This window comes from Siniperca chuatsi, linkage group LG18 (assembly GCF_020085105.1).
Source record: "Siniperca chuatsi isolate FFG_IHB_CAS linkage group LG18, ASM2008510v1, whole genome shotgun sequence".
Taxonomy (NCBI): domain Eukaryota; kingdom Metazoa; phylum Chordata; class Actinopteri; order Centrarchiformes; family Sinipercidae; genus Siniperca; species Siniperca chuatsi.
The window spans coordinates 21786183-21805733 of NC_058059.1; the positions used below are offsets into that span (position 1 = coordinate 21786183).

Consider the following 19551-nt stretch of genomic DNA (forward strand, 5'->3'; position numbering starts at 1 on the left):
GAGACATAGAGGAAACACTAGGAGGGAGAGGGGGATCAATAAATGCGATTACATTTTCCGGACCAGTTTCAAACCTACAACATCATACTCATGGTACGCAACTTCAATTAACACTTCATTATTTACTAAGTAACAAAACAAAAATTAGGTTCAAACAACAAACCGAAAGCTTTACTTACAATTTTTGCTACTTTGCCACACTTCCTGAGGGTCTGGACAGCAAAGGAGTGGATGGCCCCCTCCATGGGGATGGCATTCACCTGCACCACTCTGTCATTCTCACTAAACACAAAAACACATTGCTATGAGCTAAACATGCTAAACTTAAAACCAGCTAGTGATTTTAGGTATTCTCAGGGTGCTAAATGTGAATGTTCATTCCAAATATTACGTTAATTCATGAATCAGATATTTTCATATAAACCTAAAGTGACAGGTGGAACACTAATGGCTTTGTCTCTGTTCAAAAAGTTGCTTGGAGCGTTTCCAGTAAGGCATATAATGTGACTGCTGCAAGTAGGGAAATAAATCCTTTGAGCCATAAAATATGCTGGACAGCTTTAAGGTTGTTTTTTTTTTTTTTAATCACCAAAACATAAAGTGCCAGTACCAATCTCTGTTGTCAGTTGTCACATAAAGTAAATAAAAATGCTACACTGATTGATTAATTAATTGAGTCATGAGTTTGTTTTGGAGAAAGGGGTTACTGTGTGAGTGATATAGATAAAGTCCTCTGGCATGGACATGTCATTTCATATTGCGGTATATCCTAAAATAGTAAGTTCTGACTATGGATAAATTAACCAGACATGGATGGATGGATAGAATGTCTGTTTTTGGCAAATCCGGTGATTTAAAATTCTGTAAATTCAATATTGATATAAACTCACATTTTTCTTGCCCACCACGCTCTAATACATACAGGCATATTAATGGGAAAGATACCTCAGTATAAATGGTATAGCAAAATCTCTATAAGGGGTCATGGTTAAGTAAATCCACTACTGAATGGGACGTGAATTGTACAAAATTTTATATAAAAACAGACAAAGTGGTCAAAACAGAAGGTGTGTTACAGCAAAGCCTCCGACAGGCCATCCTGTCCTAACTGAATGACACAACTTGAGACAGAGCCGTTATGTTTGTCAGCATTTTGTAGCATTAAACTGTTTTACAGTCTGCAAATGTTTTCTGAGTTTTGGAGTTCCGGGATTTATACTAAATTATGACCAAACACAGTACGCACAACAACAAGCCATCAGCTGGTCCTCCTTGCAGGACATCGGACACCACAATGGACATCTCGCCACTTTCCTCGTTTGGGTTGTCCCGCCCCCCTGACACTGCGATGCCAAAGCCCATCTTCGGATCCTGAGAACAAAAAAAAAAAATGTAAATCATCTCCATCTATTCTGTGTCACAATGTGTGTTTGTGTGTGTGTGAGAGAGAGAAGTCCTGTAATCCCTGTGGTGTGTGGCAGCTCACACAGTATTATCATGGTTGTATGTGTATTGTACATGGCGATTAAAGGGATTTTGACTCTGATTGTGATTACAGTTGTGCATACTGGAGTCATGTATGACTGTGCAGCAGTTCAGCGCCTACATGTCAATTTTCTGTAGCGTTGTTTGTCGTGTGTGATTAACAACTATGCTAATGCTTGGCTTCACAATGTTCTCAAGTGTCAAGTGTGCACGTCAGCATGCACTGCACACCTTTTCCAAGGTGTGATTTTCATTTACAAACGACTTTTTAAAGGCGCCTTGCTTCTTTGGAAACATGTTTTGGCTTTGAATGATTCTACCTGCCACTGCTCCACTTTGCCCAGATGAGATTAGGTCAGAGATTTGATGACCCTGTTTTCTTATCCCCTCCCTTCCATCTGTACTTTAAAAAAACAACAACATACAATTCACCACTTCCCTCTGTCTCTAGCAGATGGCCGTGGAGGCAGAGGGAGGGAGAAAGCGCGAGCAGAGAAACAAACAGGCAAAAATGAAGGAACAGAGGAGAAGAAGCTCTGATAGAATAATCTTAAAAATCTATTATTTCCTGTTATTAAAATATTAAGTGAAGAATCAAATTGTTTGGTTTTTTTTTTAAACTGGAAAATAGATTGTTGCTGTATAATGTCTCCAAAATGTCAACATTTCATGATCTGATCTTTGTTTTTAGCTTAAGAACAAAGCATGTTTGACTTTAACGCTACTTGAAAGTAAAATTATACATTCTCTAAAACGGTGGACAGCCCACTTACCGCACAGAATTATATGTGCATTTACTGTACAGAATTATGTGCGCGTTGTTTGGTGTATTTTACAAGATGAAGTGTGCACGCAGGTTTGTGTTTATTTGCCGTACTGTGCTTGTACTTCACAGTACAAGTAGCTGTTAGCCGCCAGCTAACGACACAGTTGTGCTGCTTGCTAGGGGGAAAAAAAGTATGAGCAGGTTTTGATGGGCGCCTTGTTTCTGTATATCTTAGTTACTTTCTCTTGTTGTGGGTGAATTGTATTTCTGTCCACCATTCTCGATCAGCACTACGGAGCAAACTTGTGGCCCTAGTAGATATCTGGAAAAGGTATGAATCAAACTGCGCCTCTCAAATCTCAGCCTCTGTGTTAATACCCTCAATGTATTGTTTTTAAATTTGCATCTAGTAATCTGACCGTACAGTACACATATCAATTAACAAAATAAGTTAATCTGTTTATTCAGCACTAAATTTTGAGTGTATTACCTATTTGAACACAATTAAATTGATTTACATTCAAACTGAAAACACATTAAAAGCCCAGCTGTTCATTAACATCTGTTTGCAATATGTCTGCTATATGTGATGTTTAATAATGTTTGCCTTAAGTGTATTACATGTTTTGTGTATGTTATATGCCTATTATGTGTGTATTAATGTGCATTGTCCGTGACATTGAGCGAAGAGCAGATGAATATTACGTTATATTATGTTATGTAGTGGATATTATTATGAATGTTGAGTTTCAAGTTTTTTCTTTTTCCTTAAACAAGGTGAGCTATGTTATACCATATTTAAAAATGCTACTCAGTTAACAAATGGTAGAAGAGAATAAAAAGTAGATGTACAAAGCAGAGTGTGACAGCTGGCTGTGGTGGGGTGGAGAGTCGGGGTCACAAGCCTGCAGCAGAGGACCTTTTTGCACTAAATCTGCTTTTCTGGCTTCAGTGAACCGCAGCACGAGACAATGAGCTCATCGGGATGATTACCCAAGCTCAACTGGTTTGCTCTGCTCACATAGTCGTACACGTGTTTAACATTAACAACAGTGTAGAACCTGGTTCACTCGGCTGGTGGCGAGATGTGGCACGAAGATGTAACATGGCGGTAACTAGCGATTATTTCTACGATCAACTAAAATGTGTCAGTAGCACAGAGTATTGGAAATGTATTGACAGCTGGCATTGAATGTCTGCTCAGATTATGTTCGGATAACATTTACCATTTGAGAACCTTTGCTTCTTTGTTAAATAAAAAAGGGGTTTCGATTTCGCAAAGTACGATATAGAAAAAAAAGCATTGCTTTGGTATGAGTCCATATCAAGTGATACACAGTCCTAAAACACAAGTTACCAGATTCCAAACGTTTATGATTTCTCTAGTCTGAAGTATTCATTTTGTACCAAAAATCTAAACATTTTGAAAGCTGTAAGAAGTGGTTATTTTACTTGCTAATTAACTAAAATCAACCATCAGAAATTATCTTGTCAGTTTCCATCAACTGACTAATTGATGAACCATTTTAGAGCCATCTTGACCACATGTTTTTTTTTTGTTTTTTTTCCCCTCCACCTTTATTTATTCAGGGGGAAGTTTCACTGAGAGCAATGCCCTGATGACATTCACACAGTTAAACATTCACACCTGGAAGTTGCCCAGTACAACCACAGTCTGATCTGCTGGCCACTGAGCAGCTCCATCGGAGCAGTTGGGGTTAAGCATAAGTCTACTCTGACTCTCATTCAGAGGACAGGGGCACTGTCTGTTACATCTGTAGTCTGAGCGCTCTTTGCTCTCTTAACTGTTAGCTGACTGCAACGTGTCAAACTAATCTTTTAAATGCACACCCTGTGGAGCACTGGGTATAACAGTCTGCGTTTATGGCTCATATGTAAATACCGTACTGAGATGAAGTGTGTTTTGGTGCAGATGGACTCACCCTCTGCAGGGTCACGGTGTACTGCTCCCACACGATCTCCTCCATGACCGGGTTCTGTGAGAGAAAGGAAAGATTACCATGGGTAGTTTAATTTCACTGAACAGATTAATAATGTATTACGTGATGTAACGACAAAGCCAGTTCATTAGCCTATGCTGTTGTTACACAACCAGGAGCTCCCAGAAGAACAATGACAGGCCACTGCCGGGCAACAAGCTACAACAAGTCTGACTAAGAAACTTCTGGCTCAGGTTGATTAAATATTGATGAGAACACTTGAACATCAGTTAGGTTTCCTTAACAAGCTCTTGAAAATTATTCAGGATGAAAGCACTTCCTCTGATAGACTGTTCCATGAAACCACCACCAGGTTACACAAATCAACCAACTGCTAAACATCAAGTCAGTAAAAAACAAAACAAAAAAAAACGGACAACTAATTCAGCAAAGTCTAGGGCTGCAACCAACAAATACTTTTATTATCAATTAATCTAACAATAATTTTTGGATTAATTGTCAAGATATAGTAGAGCCCAAACCGATGTCTTGAAATTGGTTTTGTTGTCTGACAGAGTCAAAAAAACCCAAAAGATTTTTTTTTTTAACTTTACATAATTACTTATTAGTTTTCTGTTATGTGACTGATATAATAATCCAGTCAGTCCATCCATCAGTCCTAATGAAGCACAAACTAACTTTTGTCAAAAATATTCCATTTAAGACCAAGTGAAAGTCCAAATCCAAAAACACAGACCATACCTCAATTTCTCTACAAAAATTTGCCATTAAGCCAGTTTTGATTTTTACCACTTACATCGCCCATTACCTTTTGAAAATGCCATATCATTTTGAGCCCAAATTATCATTTTATAACAGTTGATGCCACTTTTCTGCAAATCTGGATCCCTCATTTCAGAACAAAACCCGACTCAACGGAACCCATTTCTGAAAGAGAAAAAAAACACCCCAAAACACGTAGGTCCATTACAGAACCAGTCAGGTCCAGCTGCCTGGTTGAGCCACTTGCCGGCCACAGATCTGATCAAATCTGAGCCATGGTAGCAGAATCTCACTCACGAGTCCCTGAAGGATACGTATGGTCTTGACCGCGTGGGCCCATTTCCTGTGCAGGCTGAGGACGGTCTTCATCATTGGCGCTCTCCGTCTCTTCCTATCTGCGTCTCTCCCTGTTCACCGCCAGCGGTGCTCTGGCAGACTGATGTGCGCCACAGCCTCCTCCATGGTCACAGCTGCACAACCACCAGCAGCTCTCTTCCTGCATCTGCCCGCCTGCCTGCCTTTGACGTAAGAGGGATTCTGCTGGCCTACATTCAGCACAAATCCCACCGTCTGCAGACAGTGTAAACAGAGACACACCAACTCCTGCACAGGCACGCGGTGATTAAACACCCGAGCGTTCATCCATAAACACAACAACAAATCACACCACACATTTTGGGTTTGATGTCTGCTCAGACCCTAAAATATATGAGACGCTCCTCAAAGTTTTAGAAAGGATTCACACATCAGCAAAGACAAACTAACACTCAACATGGGCAGCGTGCAAATTTGAGTTAGTGACAGCACAATAAGTTGTTGGGTTTTTTTTGGGGGGGGGGGTACTAAAGTGGAAAGTGAAATCTGTGTGCCGCTGACATCTCAGGCCCAGGCTTAGTGAAACGGGGGCACGACTCGAGCTGGCAACTCACCCATCATAACCCACTTTTTTGATCTTCTGGCCTACAAGGGGAAACCAGAAGATCAGCAGCGGCAGGGCGGCTGCAGAGAGCCGATAGGACTGTGCGACTGAAAACGGGACAAACGCTACCTACTGTATACACTACAGAGAAAACAACAGAGAGGATCTCTGTTTTGGCACTGCAAAAAAAGTTTCCAGAATTCTCTTGAACCAACTGAACCAGAGTAGGGTACACAGTATGTTTGAAAATTGTCTAAGAGTGACAATAATTTATTTTATAACTAGATTTTACGAATGCTGGTAAGATCAGATGACATGTAAAGATCAACATTTTACTTGCACACCACCATCCTGCTCTTGCTGTTTCTATAGGCTCAAAAGATTATAATACATAATATAGCATAAATGCTAACATTTCAGAAATGCATATTTTGAAACAATGTTTCAGATTTAAGTTTTTGGTGTCCAAATACACTGGTCCTGTCAGGCTAAATTACAACAATCGCAACCTTTCAAACCAACTAAATTGTCAGGGTCGGGTGTGAGGTTTGAGCCAGAAGAAGTTAATTTTGTAGAATATTTAGTTTTTATGCTCAACCGAGGTGAAACATCTGTTAAAAGAATCATTAAGAAGTACTGCTTCTTTTTTTGTTTATTTGACATCCCTTTGCACAAGAAAGGCCAAACAACTGCAGCAGAAGAGAACGCCACTATGTGAGGAGGACAGAGGAAACATATTAACTCATGAAAGTCAGATAAATGACTTAGAAGCAGTCGATGAAAGTGCTTCGGGCAAGGCCAAACCAGTTTTAATCAGACCGTCTTCTGGTACTATGTGATATGATTATAATGGCTGCTCGCAGGCAGGCCTGCTGGATAAGTCGTAGCCTTCTGAGTGTTGGCCATTACATAACAAAACACAAACACATTTCCACTAATGAGGAGGGAGGCTGAAATACTGGGTCATCCTCGCAGGACGTGACTTACACATAGAATGTGTGGGGAGATTTTAGTCATAACTCAGAAAACTGAAGTGAAATAAAGTCTTGTTCAAAGTCAAACGTTAACCAAAGAAGAAGAAAGTAATTAACGACTGTGATTCTGTATGTGTTAGTGGTTCTCACTAACTAACTATATTTGGGGAATTTCGAGAAGAATTATTGAGTAATGAAAACAAACAAACAAACAAACAAACAAATGTCCTCAACACAAATGTATCTCATAAATTTCATGACATTTCATGACAAATAATAATAAAAAAAGTGTTTATGCCAAAATAGGATGTTTGTGTCTTAGTAGTCAGTAGAGCTGCAAATTAAGCATTTTTATAATCATTTAATCTACCGATTCATCAATTCATAATTTAGTCTATAGAATATCAAAAAAGGAATGTCTAAAATTGTCTTGTCCGACCGACAGTTCAAAACCCAAAAATATTCAGTTTACAATAATATTTAACAGAGAAAAGCAGCAAATCCCCACAGAGAAGATGACAATTTTTGCTTGATTTATGGATTATCCAAACTGTTATTAATTAATTTTTCTACAAACTAATCGATTAATCAACTAAATCGTTTCAGCTCAGGTTTCAAGTAGAGCTGGTACTGTTTGAGATTTTTCTATACTAGTTTCAGTACCAATACCATGGCAGCTGGAAAATGGATTAAAAACTGACATGTTTGGTGAAATTGTACAGGAAAAACGTGAAAATGTACTGAAATTTCACTGCACTGTATAAGTAACATATAAAAGGCCATACTTTTGTTTAGTATCTATTTATTAGAAAGCGTTGTGTAACATTTGCTGTATGTCTTTTCAACTCAGAACTACCCAACAATCTGTGATTAGGCAGTCTGAAAGTTTCTCTGTTCCTATGTGCTGCTGACGGCTGGCAACAGAAAAGTTGAACAAGTCTGCCCTCTACTGGGGACAGAGTTGCGTTACACCGCGAGGGTCAAGAAAGAACAACACACCCAGTACACGAATAACTTAAAAATAAAGACATTATAATAACTTTGGACATTTGTAGCTTTTAGTTTATAATGCACTACGGGTTGCACCACCGCTAGCTGTTGTTACTTGAAAAAGAGGGTAATTAAAGACCCCCAAAAAAGGAAGCAAAAAATGTTGTTTTGACCACCAAAGGACAGACAAATAAAGCTTAGCGCATTGTAAATGAGGCCAGGCGATCAAATACGGGAACAGTAATATATCATTTAGAGTTATAGGATCCAAAAAATGTTTAAAACAGGAATTATTAACTTTGAAAGTGTTTCTACTAACTAAACGAACCGTTAGTGTGACTAACGTTAGCTGACAGTTATCACAGCAGGTGCAGCAGGATGCAACAGGTTTTAACAGGGATTCATGGACTCTCCTGAATAATTACTTCTCCTCAAAAACATACATTTAAAAAAAACACTGCAACAGGAGTATATCAGCGCTACTATCGGTCAACGTTTGTATTTATGAATACTTTGAATGTAGCTATGGAAGGTGGCTACTTACAGTGAAATAGTGAGTTGCGTATCTACTCAGAGAGAGCAGCCCTCCTCCGTTTACTGGCATCACGCACTTTGAACTGTTCGGGACAGGTACTTAAGAATAAAACAAAGCTCTAACTAGTTTAGCTGTTTCCAATGGGATATAGGCCAACGTTTTGAAGAAGACAGTTTCAAAGTGTAAAAGTCTCGTCTACTTTACTTTAAATATCGCACTTTACTTACTATAACCAGACATTCAGAGCAAAAATTAGCGCCTACGACTTCTAGCTTGGTTCAGCTTATAACAATGAGAGTGGGGGGTGGTGGTGGAGGGGTGGTTTAAAAAGCAACTGTGATAGATAACCGTAAGCTAAAAACAACGTGGTATAACCTCAACGTCGGTTAAATTTGAAAAACTATTTATTTGGTTATCAGTAATAACGAACCGGACTTGACATTGTAGATACATACATGGTGGGGGCTTGCACCCCTAATACCGCAGAGATGGATCCGTCCAAAATTCCCATTGATTTTAAGGGAGCCTGCTGTGAGGCTCCCAGACAAACAGCACAATAACAGATTTAATACAGCATACCACACAATTTAATTCCGATAAAGACACGCAATTTAAAAAACGCATCTAAGCAGATAAAGGGAATTCATTTGAAAAGTATTTTGGAGTGTATAAAACATATTTTGGATAGCCTATACTTAGAGTAACTGCCTTCCAAAGGCAAAAGCAATGCTAGTTTAGTATGTATAGAATATTCAAAGCACTTAAGATTAAAGAGGGCTTCCCCCAAAAAGATGAAACCCATACATTATACTCCTAAGCAACCTATACCACCAATACAGGGCAGATATATATAGTGTCTTAATGATCTTTTTCTCTTACTTCTCCACCTCTGCAGCCATTGTTTTATGGGTTTAGTTTTGCTTAAAATGCATTTCAGTGTAGGAAATACACTAGATGGCCAAAAGTATGTGGACAACTGTACGTTAAAGCCATACAGTATGTGATTTTTGACCATGTCATACCAATACAAAACGGAGAAAACCATTTCTTGATGGACATGTCTTTGTGAATAGGGGCATTGTGTCAGCACTTTCTTCTTTCAACATGACAAAGTTGGAACAATATTGTCTAAATTATCACAGTGTTAAGATGTACTTTCACTGGAACTAAGGGGCCCTAACCATGAAAAACAGCCCCAACCAAAAAGTACACACACATGTATGTGGACCCTAAGCCATATAGAGCTATGTGAAAAATGTAAGGCTCTTATATATGAGCAGCTGAAGCATATGCAGCTGTCCCACAATAACCTATTGTTGTTTTGCGTGTGTGTGTGTGTGTGTGTGTGTGTGTGTGTGTGTGTGTAATGCTATCCATTCAAGCCTGCCCTTATCTGGTATTTTATCAGCACAAGACAAATCACAGATAAGAACGCCAGCTGACCAAAATCCCTAATACTACGTAAAATGTTTCCTTTCAATATCCACCATTTTAACAAAAGATAGAAGCTTTTCTGCTGGCAAAAAGGACAACACTTCATTCAAAATGTTTAACTTGAGAGCAATAAAATTATAGTAAAAATTAAGGTCAATCAAGTCAAATCAAAACATTTCACATCAACTGAAATATGTGAAATAGGCCTTAAAATAGGCCATCCTAATGCAAAACAGCTTCAATCACTGGCCTGAATAATTTATGCGACCAAGTCATTAAAACAATGACGCTTCCAGGACGTGGCATGTCTCTCTGGTTAATCATCATCCTGGATGCAGGAGGGGTCACTAAAGCGTAGTTTAATTCAAATAACGAAAGAGGAAGGAAAGTCTGGGAAACACTGACTCACTTAACCTCCTCTCTCCAAACCATCAGTGAGTCAGCAGAGAAGCAGACTTGTTTGCAGCTTCAAAAAATAAAAAATAAATAAATTTAAATCCATGCATTCATTTTCCATCTTATCCAATGATGGGATTATGAAAGAGTTTCATACGATTCAAATTCATATTTTTATCAAAAGCGAAACCCATAATCATCCAAGTGATGTTACAGCATGACAATCACCAAAGCTAGATGGACCTGTGACGTTTTCAAATGACAGCAGCAACATACAGCCAATATCATACAGACTGTAAAGTAGAAATATAGCAATAAATGAATTCATCGAGTTGTACGTGTGCAAACAGATCTTATGAATATAGCTGCCTCAGGCTTCCATGTGACTGGATTCAAAACTAAAAAGTCTACAGCATAATAAAGGCTAATGCTAATGTTTTAATACATTAGTATATTCTAAACTGGTGAAGTAAGAGTGCAGACATGTTGGGTATAAACACTGAAACCAACAGCAGGGGGTCAGCAGCTCCACACATACAGTGTAGAGAGTGATGGGAATTACGGCTCTTTGAAGGGAGTCGGATCTTATGGCTCCGTTCCTTTACGAGAGCCGGCTCTTTCGGTTCTTCATTTAGTACCTCTACCTGTCACTGACTAAGTAACATTCTTATTTGTTGTTGATAAAAAGTGGGGTCATAATAAATAAATAATAAATAACTACACAATACAGTATATTTCAATTTAATTTGTGTGATATAATATGAAACAAAGAATATTTCTGCTCTGTTCAAAAGTGTAATTTGTTGGTTGTCATTCATTTCTTTTTCCGACAGGAATAGAGCTGACTCGTTCACGAGCGACCCATCACCTTTAGAGAGAGAGAGAGTCGGCAGCAAACCAGACTCCATGTCACTCTGAAAACACACCATCAACATTAAACATTGTGTGAACAACGTACCATCATAATGGCCGAGTAGCTGCGAGAAGAGAGGCGGCGAAGATACAAGTAATGGGCTTCTCTGGACCAGCGGAGCTTGCAGCTGGACTTGAGCAGGTCAGTGCTGGTCTGGTCAGAGCCAGGCTGGTCCCTGTGCACACAGAGAGAAACACACACTTTCAACGGACAACTGTACAGGTGTGTTACACATAAAAAAAGAAAAGAAAAGTTCATTCACTCTGTAGATCTTTGTCAAGAAAGAGCAGTGTATGACATGTGACCTGAGTATTATTGCCTATAAATGTCATTTTTATAAAGCATGCTGTGACCTTACATTTTTTAATTTCCAGGGTAGTTTTGAAATTATTAATGGGGCACTCCTCTAATTTTACACATAAAAAAGGTTGCTCACGTTAAGTACAATTCAACTTAATAGAAGTGCAATACTAAATCAATGGACTACCCCGTTAAGTGCAGATGTGGGCAAAGATATTTACACCGGCACACAACCAATACAAGCTTTTCAATATACTTTTTCACCCACTTGCGAGGACCATACCAGTAATTTTGCATATTTGCATGTAGCCCATGAAATCATTTACTAGAAATCATGTATAAATAACATCACAGCTAAATCTTCCAGCTTATTGAATGCACATTCTGCACCTCACAGGCCTCCATCGGGTTCCATTAATGCTCGTAGAGTATGAAAGTGAATAAGTGGACTCTGGAAACTGCAATAGTAAAATGCAGTAGTATTTTTTTAGTAGATTGACTTTTCAAATCAATCTGCCCATACAACGTTATTACCATGTAATGATAAAACTCTGAAAAATAATAAATCACTGTGATGCATTGCACATTTGTAGAAGGTTTCATGAGTCTGCCAATTTATTTTCATACTGTATGGAAATTAATGGAAAAGCAATGACTGCCTGGAAGGTACTGTAGTGAAAATACATGAAAAATTCTACAGCATGCATTAAAAAATGGTCAGTTGTAATGTAAAGAGAACACAAGTCGTACTTAAGGAGATTTGATTTACACACTGGTATAGTCCTTAGAGTCCAAATTAAGCCTCATGTAGATTCCTAATTATAGAGCTAAATGTTTTTAAATATTTGTTCAAGCAACAAGCCTAAGTCTACAGCCACACTAGGAGCTCTCTGAGGCTGTACTTAGGTATAGGTGATGCTTCAAGCTAAATGCTAATGTCAACAATGCTAACATGCTCACAAAGACAATGCTAACAGGCTGATGTCATAAAAACCAAAGTAGTTGGTTGACCTACTGGACAAACATACGCCAAAGTATTGGACCTGCTGATGGTTCTGGATGAAAAGTTAAGGGATGAAGTTATCACAATTCATCCTGAGGGGGACATGGATGTGTGTACCAACTTTTATGGCAATCCATCCAACAGTTTTTGAGACATTTCACTCAAAACTACAAATGTCAACCTTGTGGTGGAAGAAAAGTCAGGGGATCACCAAAACAATGACAGATCGTCTGGGAACCATGAACGTCTGTACAAAATGTTGTGCCAACCCATCCAGTAGATGTTGAGATATTTCATTAGATAAGTGAGAACTTTGACTAAGGTGGACTTGCTAGAGGAAAAGTCAGAGGATCACCAAAGTCAGTAGGATTAATTCTCTGGGCACCATCGAATCTGTACCAGATTCCATGGCAATCCACCCAATTGTTGTTGAGATATTTCAGTCTTCTTTTTCTATCAAATTTTTTACACAATTAACATGTAATGCTAGATGAGAAACCACACACTTTCACTTTTGCAACAGTCAGAGCAACAACTAAAACCTTGATTGTTGAGGAAATATAAATCAAAAATTTCAAAGACCAAAGGATCAGCTGAGAAAAAGTAGAGCTATAAATGGTGAATAAAATGCCAAGTTTCCCAGAACTGAGCCACCCGTGTATGGCTCTGAGTAAAGCCAGAGGAGACCAGACTCACACTGATACGACTGACTATAATACTGTAATCTGCTGTCTCAACATGTCAGAACATGTGGAGTTCTCCATCGAGCAGAAGCAACTTCATGGCAAAGAGACACAAATGAGGTTTCTGATGCATTCAGATGGTGTACTGCAAGTACTGTGAAACCGTGCAGAGAGTGAAGAAAGCACATTGCCTCTGCATGACTAAACTTGCTGCCCCTTATACATTAAGCACAGACTTGTAGGTTCAGTGAAAACATGAGGAAGGGCTTAGCATCTCCAGGAACAATTGAAGTCATCCAAGACATAACTCACTTCACTCCAAGACATAAAAGATTTAGACCTAGGACCGGACATGGTTAACTTGTTAGGAGGCTGTGGTGCAAAAATGCTGGTTGGCCCCTATTGACTCCCTAAAACTCCCTAAAAGCACCAAAAACTCTGGATGCTACATGCTAAAACTCAATAGCGTCTTTCGTTAGACCCTTCCTGCGTGGTTAACGCCTTTCAAAGTCCACTCCCCCAGTTTGTAATGCAGGCTTTCTGTTAGAAATTCAAAGTCTCAAGCCCGATCTGAAATAACCTTCAGGACCAAAACTCAGGTATGGTATTGGCAATAGTATTGAAAAATTTAAAACACCACCCAACCCAATTTGGACCTAACCTCTGTTCAATCAGCTGTAACTATGACAATACTCAGTCACACTGAGGTATAATAAATTATATTTTATGCCTTACAGGTGATGCAGTTCACCAAACTTCGCTAAAGTGCCAGTTTGACTCTGACTTGGGCAATAATTCAATAATAATGTTTAACGCCTTTCAGTGGAATCACATCACGGTGATTTGAAGATGTTAAGTGCATGTCGTGATGCACAATTCTAGCATCGAAAATGATAAGCTGTTTTTATATTATTGTACATTTTAAGGTTTTGTTGACATTAATGGAACATTACTATACAATGTGTTGCACATCAATCTGATTATTTCAACATGTGGTTTTAGATTAGATTAGGTAACTATATTGTCATTGCAAACAGTAAGTACCAGTACATGCAGCTATGATATGTACAGTATGGACAGAACCAATAAGTAGTATATACAGTAAAATGAGTTTGGCTATGATATATACTGTATAAACAACAAGTATGTAAGTAATATGTACTGTACGGTGTAAAAAGAAGCCTTTATGTATTATGTCTGTGGTTTTGCATTCATACGCCGTAAATCAATGTAAAGAATGTTCACTTCTGAGTAACAAATTTCATAAAAACACAAAGCTGGTTTTGGGTAAAAGACAAACTGTTTAACAGTTAAGTTTCCTGTTGTACATGACATTGAAGATAAAACTAAATCACAGAAGAACAAAAGGACAGATGATGAGAACAGCATTAATACCAATACAGAATAAAATAAACCCTACTACAAAAATAGACAAAAGGGCAAACATGGGGCACGTGGATGAGTGAGATGACTTACTCAGAGGATCCAGTCCTCTCCTCTAAACAGGAAAAAGACCCTATATGCATTTGCAAATGTTAGTTTCAAAGATACAGATGCTGCTGATAATTTCTGATCCCTTGCAAGACTATTAAGTAAACTGCGGCTGGTAGCAACTTGGTTTGTCTAAAAGTACTGTAATTAACAGTGACGATTGCTAAAACTATTACTATTCCGGCTTTGAAAAAATGATTGTTGTAGCGCTTTAACATTTCACCACCTAGCACCATGTAGTACCTTCACTGACTGCTAGTACAATGAAAAGACATGAATATGAACATGTGATACACATATTGATAGATTAGACTCGTCTTTTCGTGCATTTTGACCATTTTCAAAAACCACACCCCAACACAAAAACAATCCAGGTACAATACACAGCAGAGTATACAAGTGAAACCTCAAAAATATGGTGTCTTCCTACATTCAAAGCATTCAGTCCACTGTCCACCAATGTAATATTCTTGAAACCTTTATGTCCAAATGCATCAGAAGGATCTAATGATCAATAATAGTCCATTTGTTTTGATTAAGTCCCACCACCACCACCCAAAAAAGGGCATTCAAAATATATCTATTTTTTTATTTACTTCTAGTGGCCAGATACCACTAGAAGTAAGCATATTTTTTCATTTCAGGGAACTGACCCTATAAAGGGACTTGTTACAGGTCATTTATTAATCCTCCAAAATCCATCTGTTGCTTCCCTGAACTAGACACTAACAGGTACCCATATTTCTGAAACATTATCAGGATTTAGAAATAGATCTGTCAGAAATAAACAGCTGCAGCAGTTGTTACAACATGCAGTTCACTACTACTACTATGCACATGCTCTCTATGATTGTTAAAGGTAATAACACACAGACACACAAAGAGATCTAACTCACCCCGGGGGTCTCCACAGTTTCCTGCCAGGTGGCAGAAGCTCCCGTTTGTTCAAGGGTACAATCCCCATGGCTGCCTGCATGATTGTGATGAACTTCTTAAACTTCATCTTCTAATTCTCCTCTAACAGCGACAGCATCACACGCACCACACTGCTCTGACCGCTGCTACACTTCCAACACTCATCTTCCAACAAAGTGCAAGACCAGAAGCAGCTTCAACATCTCCACGCTTGCTTATCTCCTTCTGTATCATCGAGACTACAAACTTGTCCTTTCTTGCCGCCTCAGTGCATCAGTTTCTCCATGACAACAAGCCACAGCTTCGGCCCCGGGAGCAGCGAGGTCCCCGCGGCGTGGCTACTACGAGTCCTGTCCCCGACCGCCAACTCTGACAGATGTCCTTTTGGCTTTTCTGAGCGAGGGAGGATAAAAAGGAAAACAAACGGCCACGTTTCTGCCAGGCTTGGGTCGGCCGAGAGGGGATGACAACACGTCACTCTTACATAATTCTGGAGCTTCTCTGGACATTACACTAATGAAAACGCAGCCTCTGCCACCACCACTGCTGCTGCTGCTGCTGCAGCCGCTGGGATAACTGTGGTACTAAGCCCTGACAGATCATGTATGTGCCCCGCCCCCTTCTCCTATAATCCCCCATCCAGGCTTAGTCTTCTCACCATTTACACCCGGACAGACCCATCTACTTCACCCTCACACACCCCTCCACCAGTGCTAACCCCTTATGGAGGTTTATTAATGACAAAACTACTGCTAAACCAATTTAAGCAGTAATACATTTGCACTTAAAGATTTGAGTGTGCACAGGGAGTGATTTGTGAGTACAAAGCACATTTTCAGAGCAGAGCAATGGTCTTTTGTGCACGCTTCATGTGAAATCTGCTCTAGCTAATTTCTCCAGCTACTGAATGAGGAATTCGATCTTGCAATCGCAATGGCCTAGATGCTGAGACGCCGACCAAGAACCACAACGTCTCCGATTCGAATCCAGCCATCTCTCGCTCCCTCCTGTCCTCTAATATTATTATTATTATTATTATTATTATTAAAAACTGCATCCACCTAATTCATTTCAATGAGGCCAGTGAGGTGACACAACAGAAGTGTATATGCAGAGGGCTCCACCAAAAACACACGTGGTGGCCTGGCAAAAGGTTGAGCTTTGTTGTAACGCTGCATTGCATTTTCGGTGCAGTTTTCAGTCTGAATGCCCAGTAACAGGACACAGGACAATATTCTGGAAACAGTCTTTAAGACACATAAAAAAAAATCTGATGGCGCACACTGGAAAATAGCCTGATGTCATAAAGAGGACAAGGTCTAAGAGGATGACACCTCCAGGACAAATCTGATCTCACTTGCACACTCAAATTTCAATTTGCAGACTGATAACTGTTTAACATATGCTTTGCACTCACTCAATAGTTTTGTCATTAATAAACCTCCATAATGCATCCCCAACTCCCTCCCCTTGATAAGGAGCACACTTTTGGACTCCAACCCCCGGCGTGCACGCCACACCGCTGCACAGATTAAATGTCTGTATCGTGTTGTCCCTGAGTCACCAGCTGACAGCAGGCCGCCATGTCCTGAGAGGTTGGAAATAAATAAATAATCTCTGTGGCCTCTTGATGAGCTGCCAACCAATGTAAACTCTGGATTTATATTCCAGCAGCTTGTAGGTCTGGATTACGGCTCTGGATGGTCGTGCCATGAGAGCTGCTGCAGATTTCACTGAGCAGCAGAAATCCCTCAGCACTCCAAGGGGGGCTGAAAATACCAGGAGCACAGCGAGGGGGGGGGGGGGTGACACAAAATAACAAGCGTCTATTTTTAAAGACGTTGGGTAACGCAGCACAAAGGAAGAAGAAAAAGAAGGAGAGAGGTTTTTTAAGTTCACCCTGCGTGTCATCTTTGTCAAAAGGAGCCCAGATTAGGAGCCTTGTCTAGGCTGAAAGCACAGAGGAGACCGAACCATTAAGCTGTGCAAAATTCACACGGCAGCATGACATTCACAGGCAGTTTTATCATAATCCAACACTTTACAGTAATATCACAGAGAACACTCATCCAGCCCAAACTGCATGCAGGCAGAGAGGAGTGTGTATGTGCACGTGTATGGATGCAAACACCACACAGATGAACACAACACGCAAACGTACACGATCACACCTGTGCACAACTAGTACTAGATGAATGAAGGTGTCAGCAATCCATAACCTATAGACCAGAAATGTTTCTCCGTTTTTGTTTTTATTCAACCACACTTGCTCCGCATATGCAGGGGTCATTATTTTGTTGGTTATTTACCAGTGTTTACTTTGAAAATCCTATTTTTTAAGAATCCACAAAAACACAAAAAACTCAAGCTTAGAAAATTGGACTGTATGCTCTGTAGTTTAAACATTTGTTTTATTCATTATTCATTCATTCTGACAGATAATCAGCAGCTCAGTTGCTTTTTCTCCTCATTTTTCTCTTTACCAGTGACGTTTAGCTTGTTAAATGCTGCTAAAAAACATATAATATAATAAACAACGATATTAGATTGTTTCTCAAAAAACGACCTTCCTTATCTAATCATATGAAGCCAGCCACACGACATACTGTTGAGAAAGGCTCTGTTCCAAGGCTGCGTTTTTTTATTATTAGCATTGTTTCAAATGTCATGGGATTTTGAATGAGGTTTTCTTACTTCTGGAACAGAACCTGGAAGTTCCAGTTTCTCTTCAGCTCTCCATTGTCCGACATAAAACCCCTCGTAAAACCACAACGTGTTGTTTTTACACTTCGGTTTTTGTACGGATTAAAGAAACAAGATATGACATGTTAATTAGGGAAGTTTAGAGGTGCTGGTAGGTGGATATTGTTACTTTTGGAAATAGCCAGGCTTAAATACTGTTAAACTGTATAAGTCTCTGTCTTTATAAAACTGTAACAAAGTTTTCATTCGGAATTGCACAAGCTTTAAAGAATGTTGGCGTATGAAGTCTCCACTTATAGTCAATGCTCTGAACCAGAACCATCATCAACACTACAGTTCAATGGAGCATTTTAGCTGCTTTTAGCTCATAGTTTTGGTTTTATGGCAAATTTACTGTTTGCTTCAGTCTCTGTCCCCCCTCAACTTGTGCTGTTTTCAGCAAACAAGCTCTAATAAACCCGCTGTACGCTACTTGCTGACCACCAAAGTTAGCAAGCTAGTGAAGAAAGTTAAGTATTTAGCAGCTAAAGAGCTAGATATTTTTTCCATTAGTTGGTGGAGACAAAGATCGCTGAAGGGAGAGTGAAAACTCACATTCATCAGGTGGACACAAACTCCAATGGGATGATAATGTTGCTCTGTTTGCCAACTCATTCACCATAACAACTTTAGAACGCGATATAGTTTTTAATAGGCATTTCATCAAACCTGCACATTTTCACACAGTATCTTTCCTATCTGAGATTTGAACAACATGTTAAGGTTCTTGGCTTTATTTTATTTTATTTTTTGCTGCTGCTGCATTTTCATAACTACTACAATATGAACCATTTCAATCATTTTTCCCATGCATACACACTCCCAACAAGGCGCTGGCCTGCTCATCTGGAGCAATTTGTATAATATTTACAGTGCAGATATAGATATATAGATATAGACAGACAGACAGACAGATAGACAGATAGATAGACAGATAGACAGATAGAGAGATAGATAGATAGATAGATAGATAGATAGATAGATAGATAGATAGATAGATAGATAGATAGATAGATAGATCAACATTTTTAATAGTGTATTTTGGTCTCAAAATCAAAAATTCAGGTCAATTTAAAAGAATGAATAGTGGCTAGATATACTACATACTGTATATGGAGATTATATTTTTAAGTGTGCTTTTTTCTCCTGCCTTCATCAGTATTTTTTCTGTCAAATCTATTGAAACTAATATTATGAATATGAACTGCATAAAACCTGCAGGTCAGGACTTTTACTTTTTAAAAAGGCTCAGATTTACATTATGAAGGAAGAAGGAGAGAGA

At 39.1% G+C, this 19551-nt stretch overlaps 1 protein-coding gene across 5 annotated transcripts in view; it reads right to left on the bottom strand.

Annotated features, from left to right (window-relative positions):
- Positions 1-19551, bottom strand: part of tjp2a (tight junction protein 2a (zona occludens 2)) — a 37070-nt gene that overhangs the window by 15602 nt on the left and 1917 nt on the right. The window contains exons 2-5 of one of the 5 annotated variants that reach the window (XM_044173399.1): positions 11181-11310; positions 4195-4248; positions 1247-1371; positions 180-282 (exon numbers count right to left, since the gene is read on the bottom strand). In XM_044173399.1, the coding sequence (XP_044029334.1) occupies positions 180-282; positions 1247-1371; positions 4195-4248; positions 11181-11186 (288 nt within the window). In that variant the 5' untranslated portion in view covers positions 11187-11310. Of the gene's footprint in view, positions 1-179; positions 283-1246; positions 1372-4194; positions 4249-5271; positions 5419-8401; positions 8679-11180; positions 11311-19551 lie in introns of those variants that run through there. The other 4 variants (XM_044173401.1, XM_044173398.1, XM_044173400.1 and 1 more) reach the window with 4 other exon arrangements.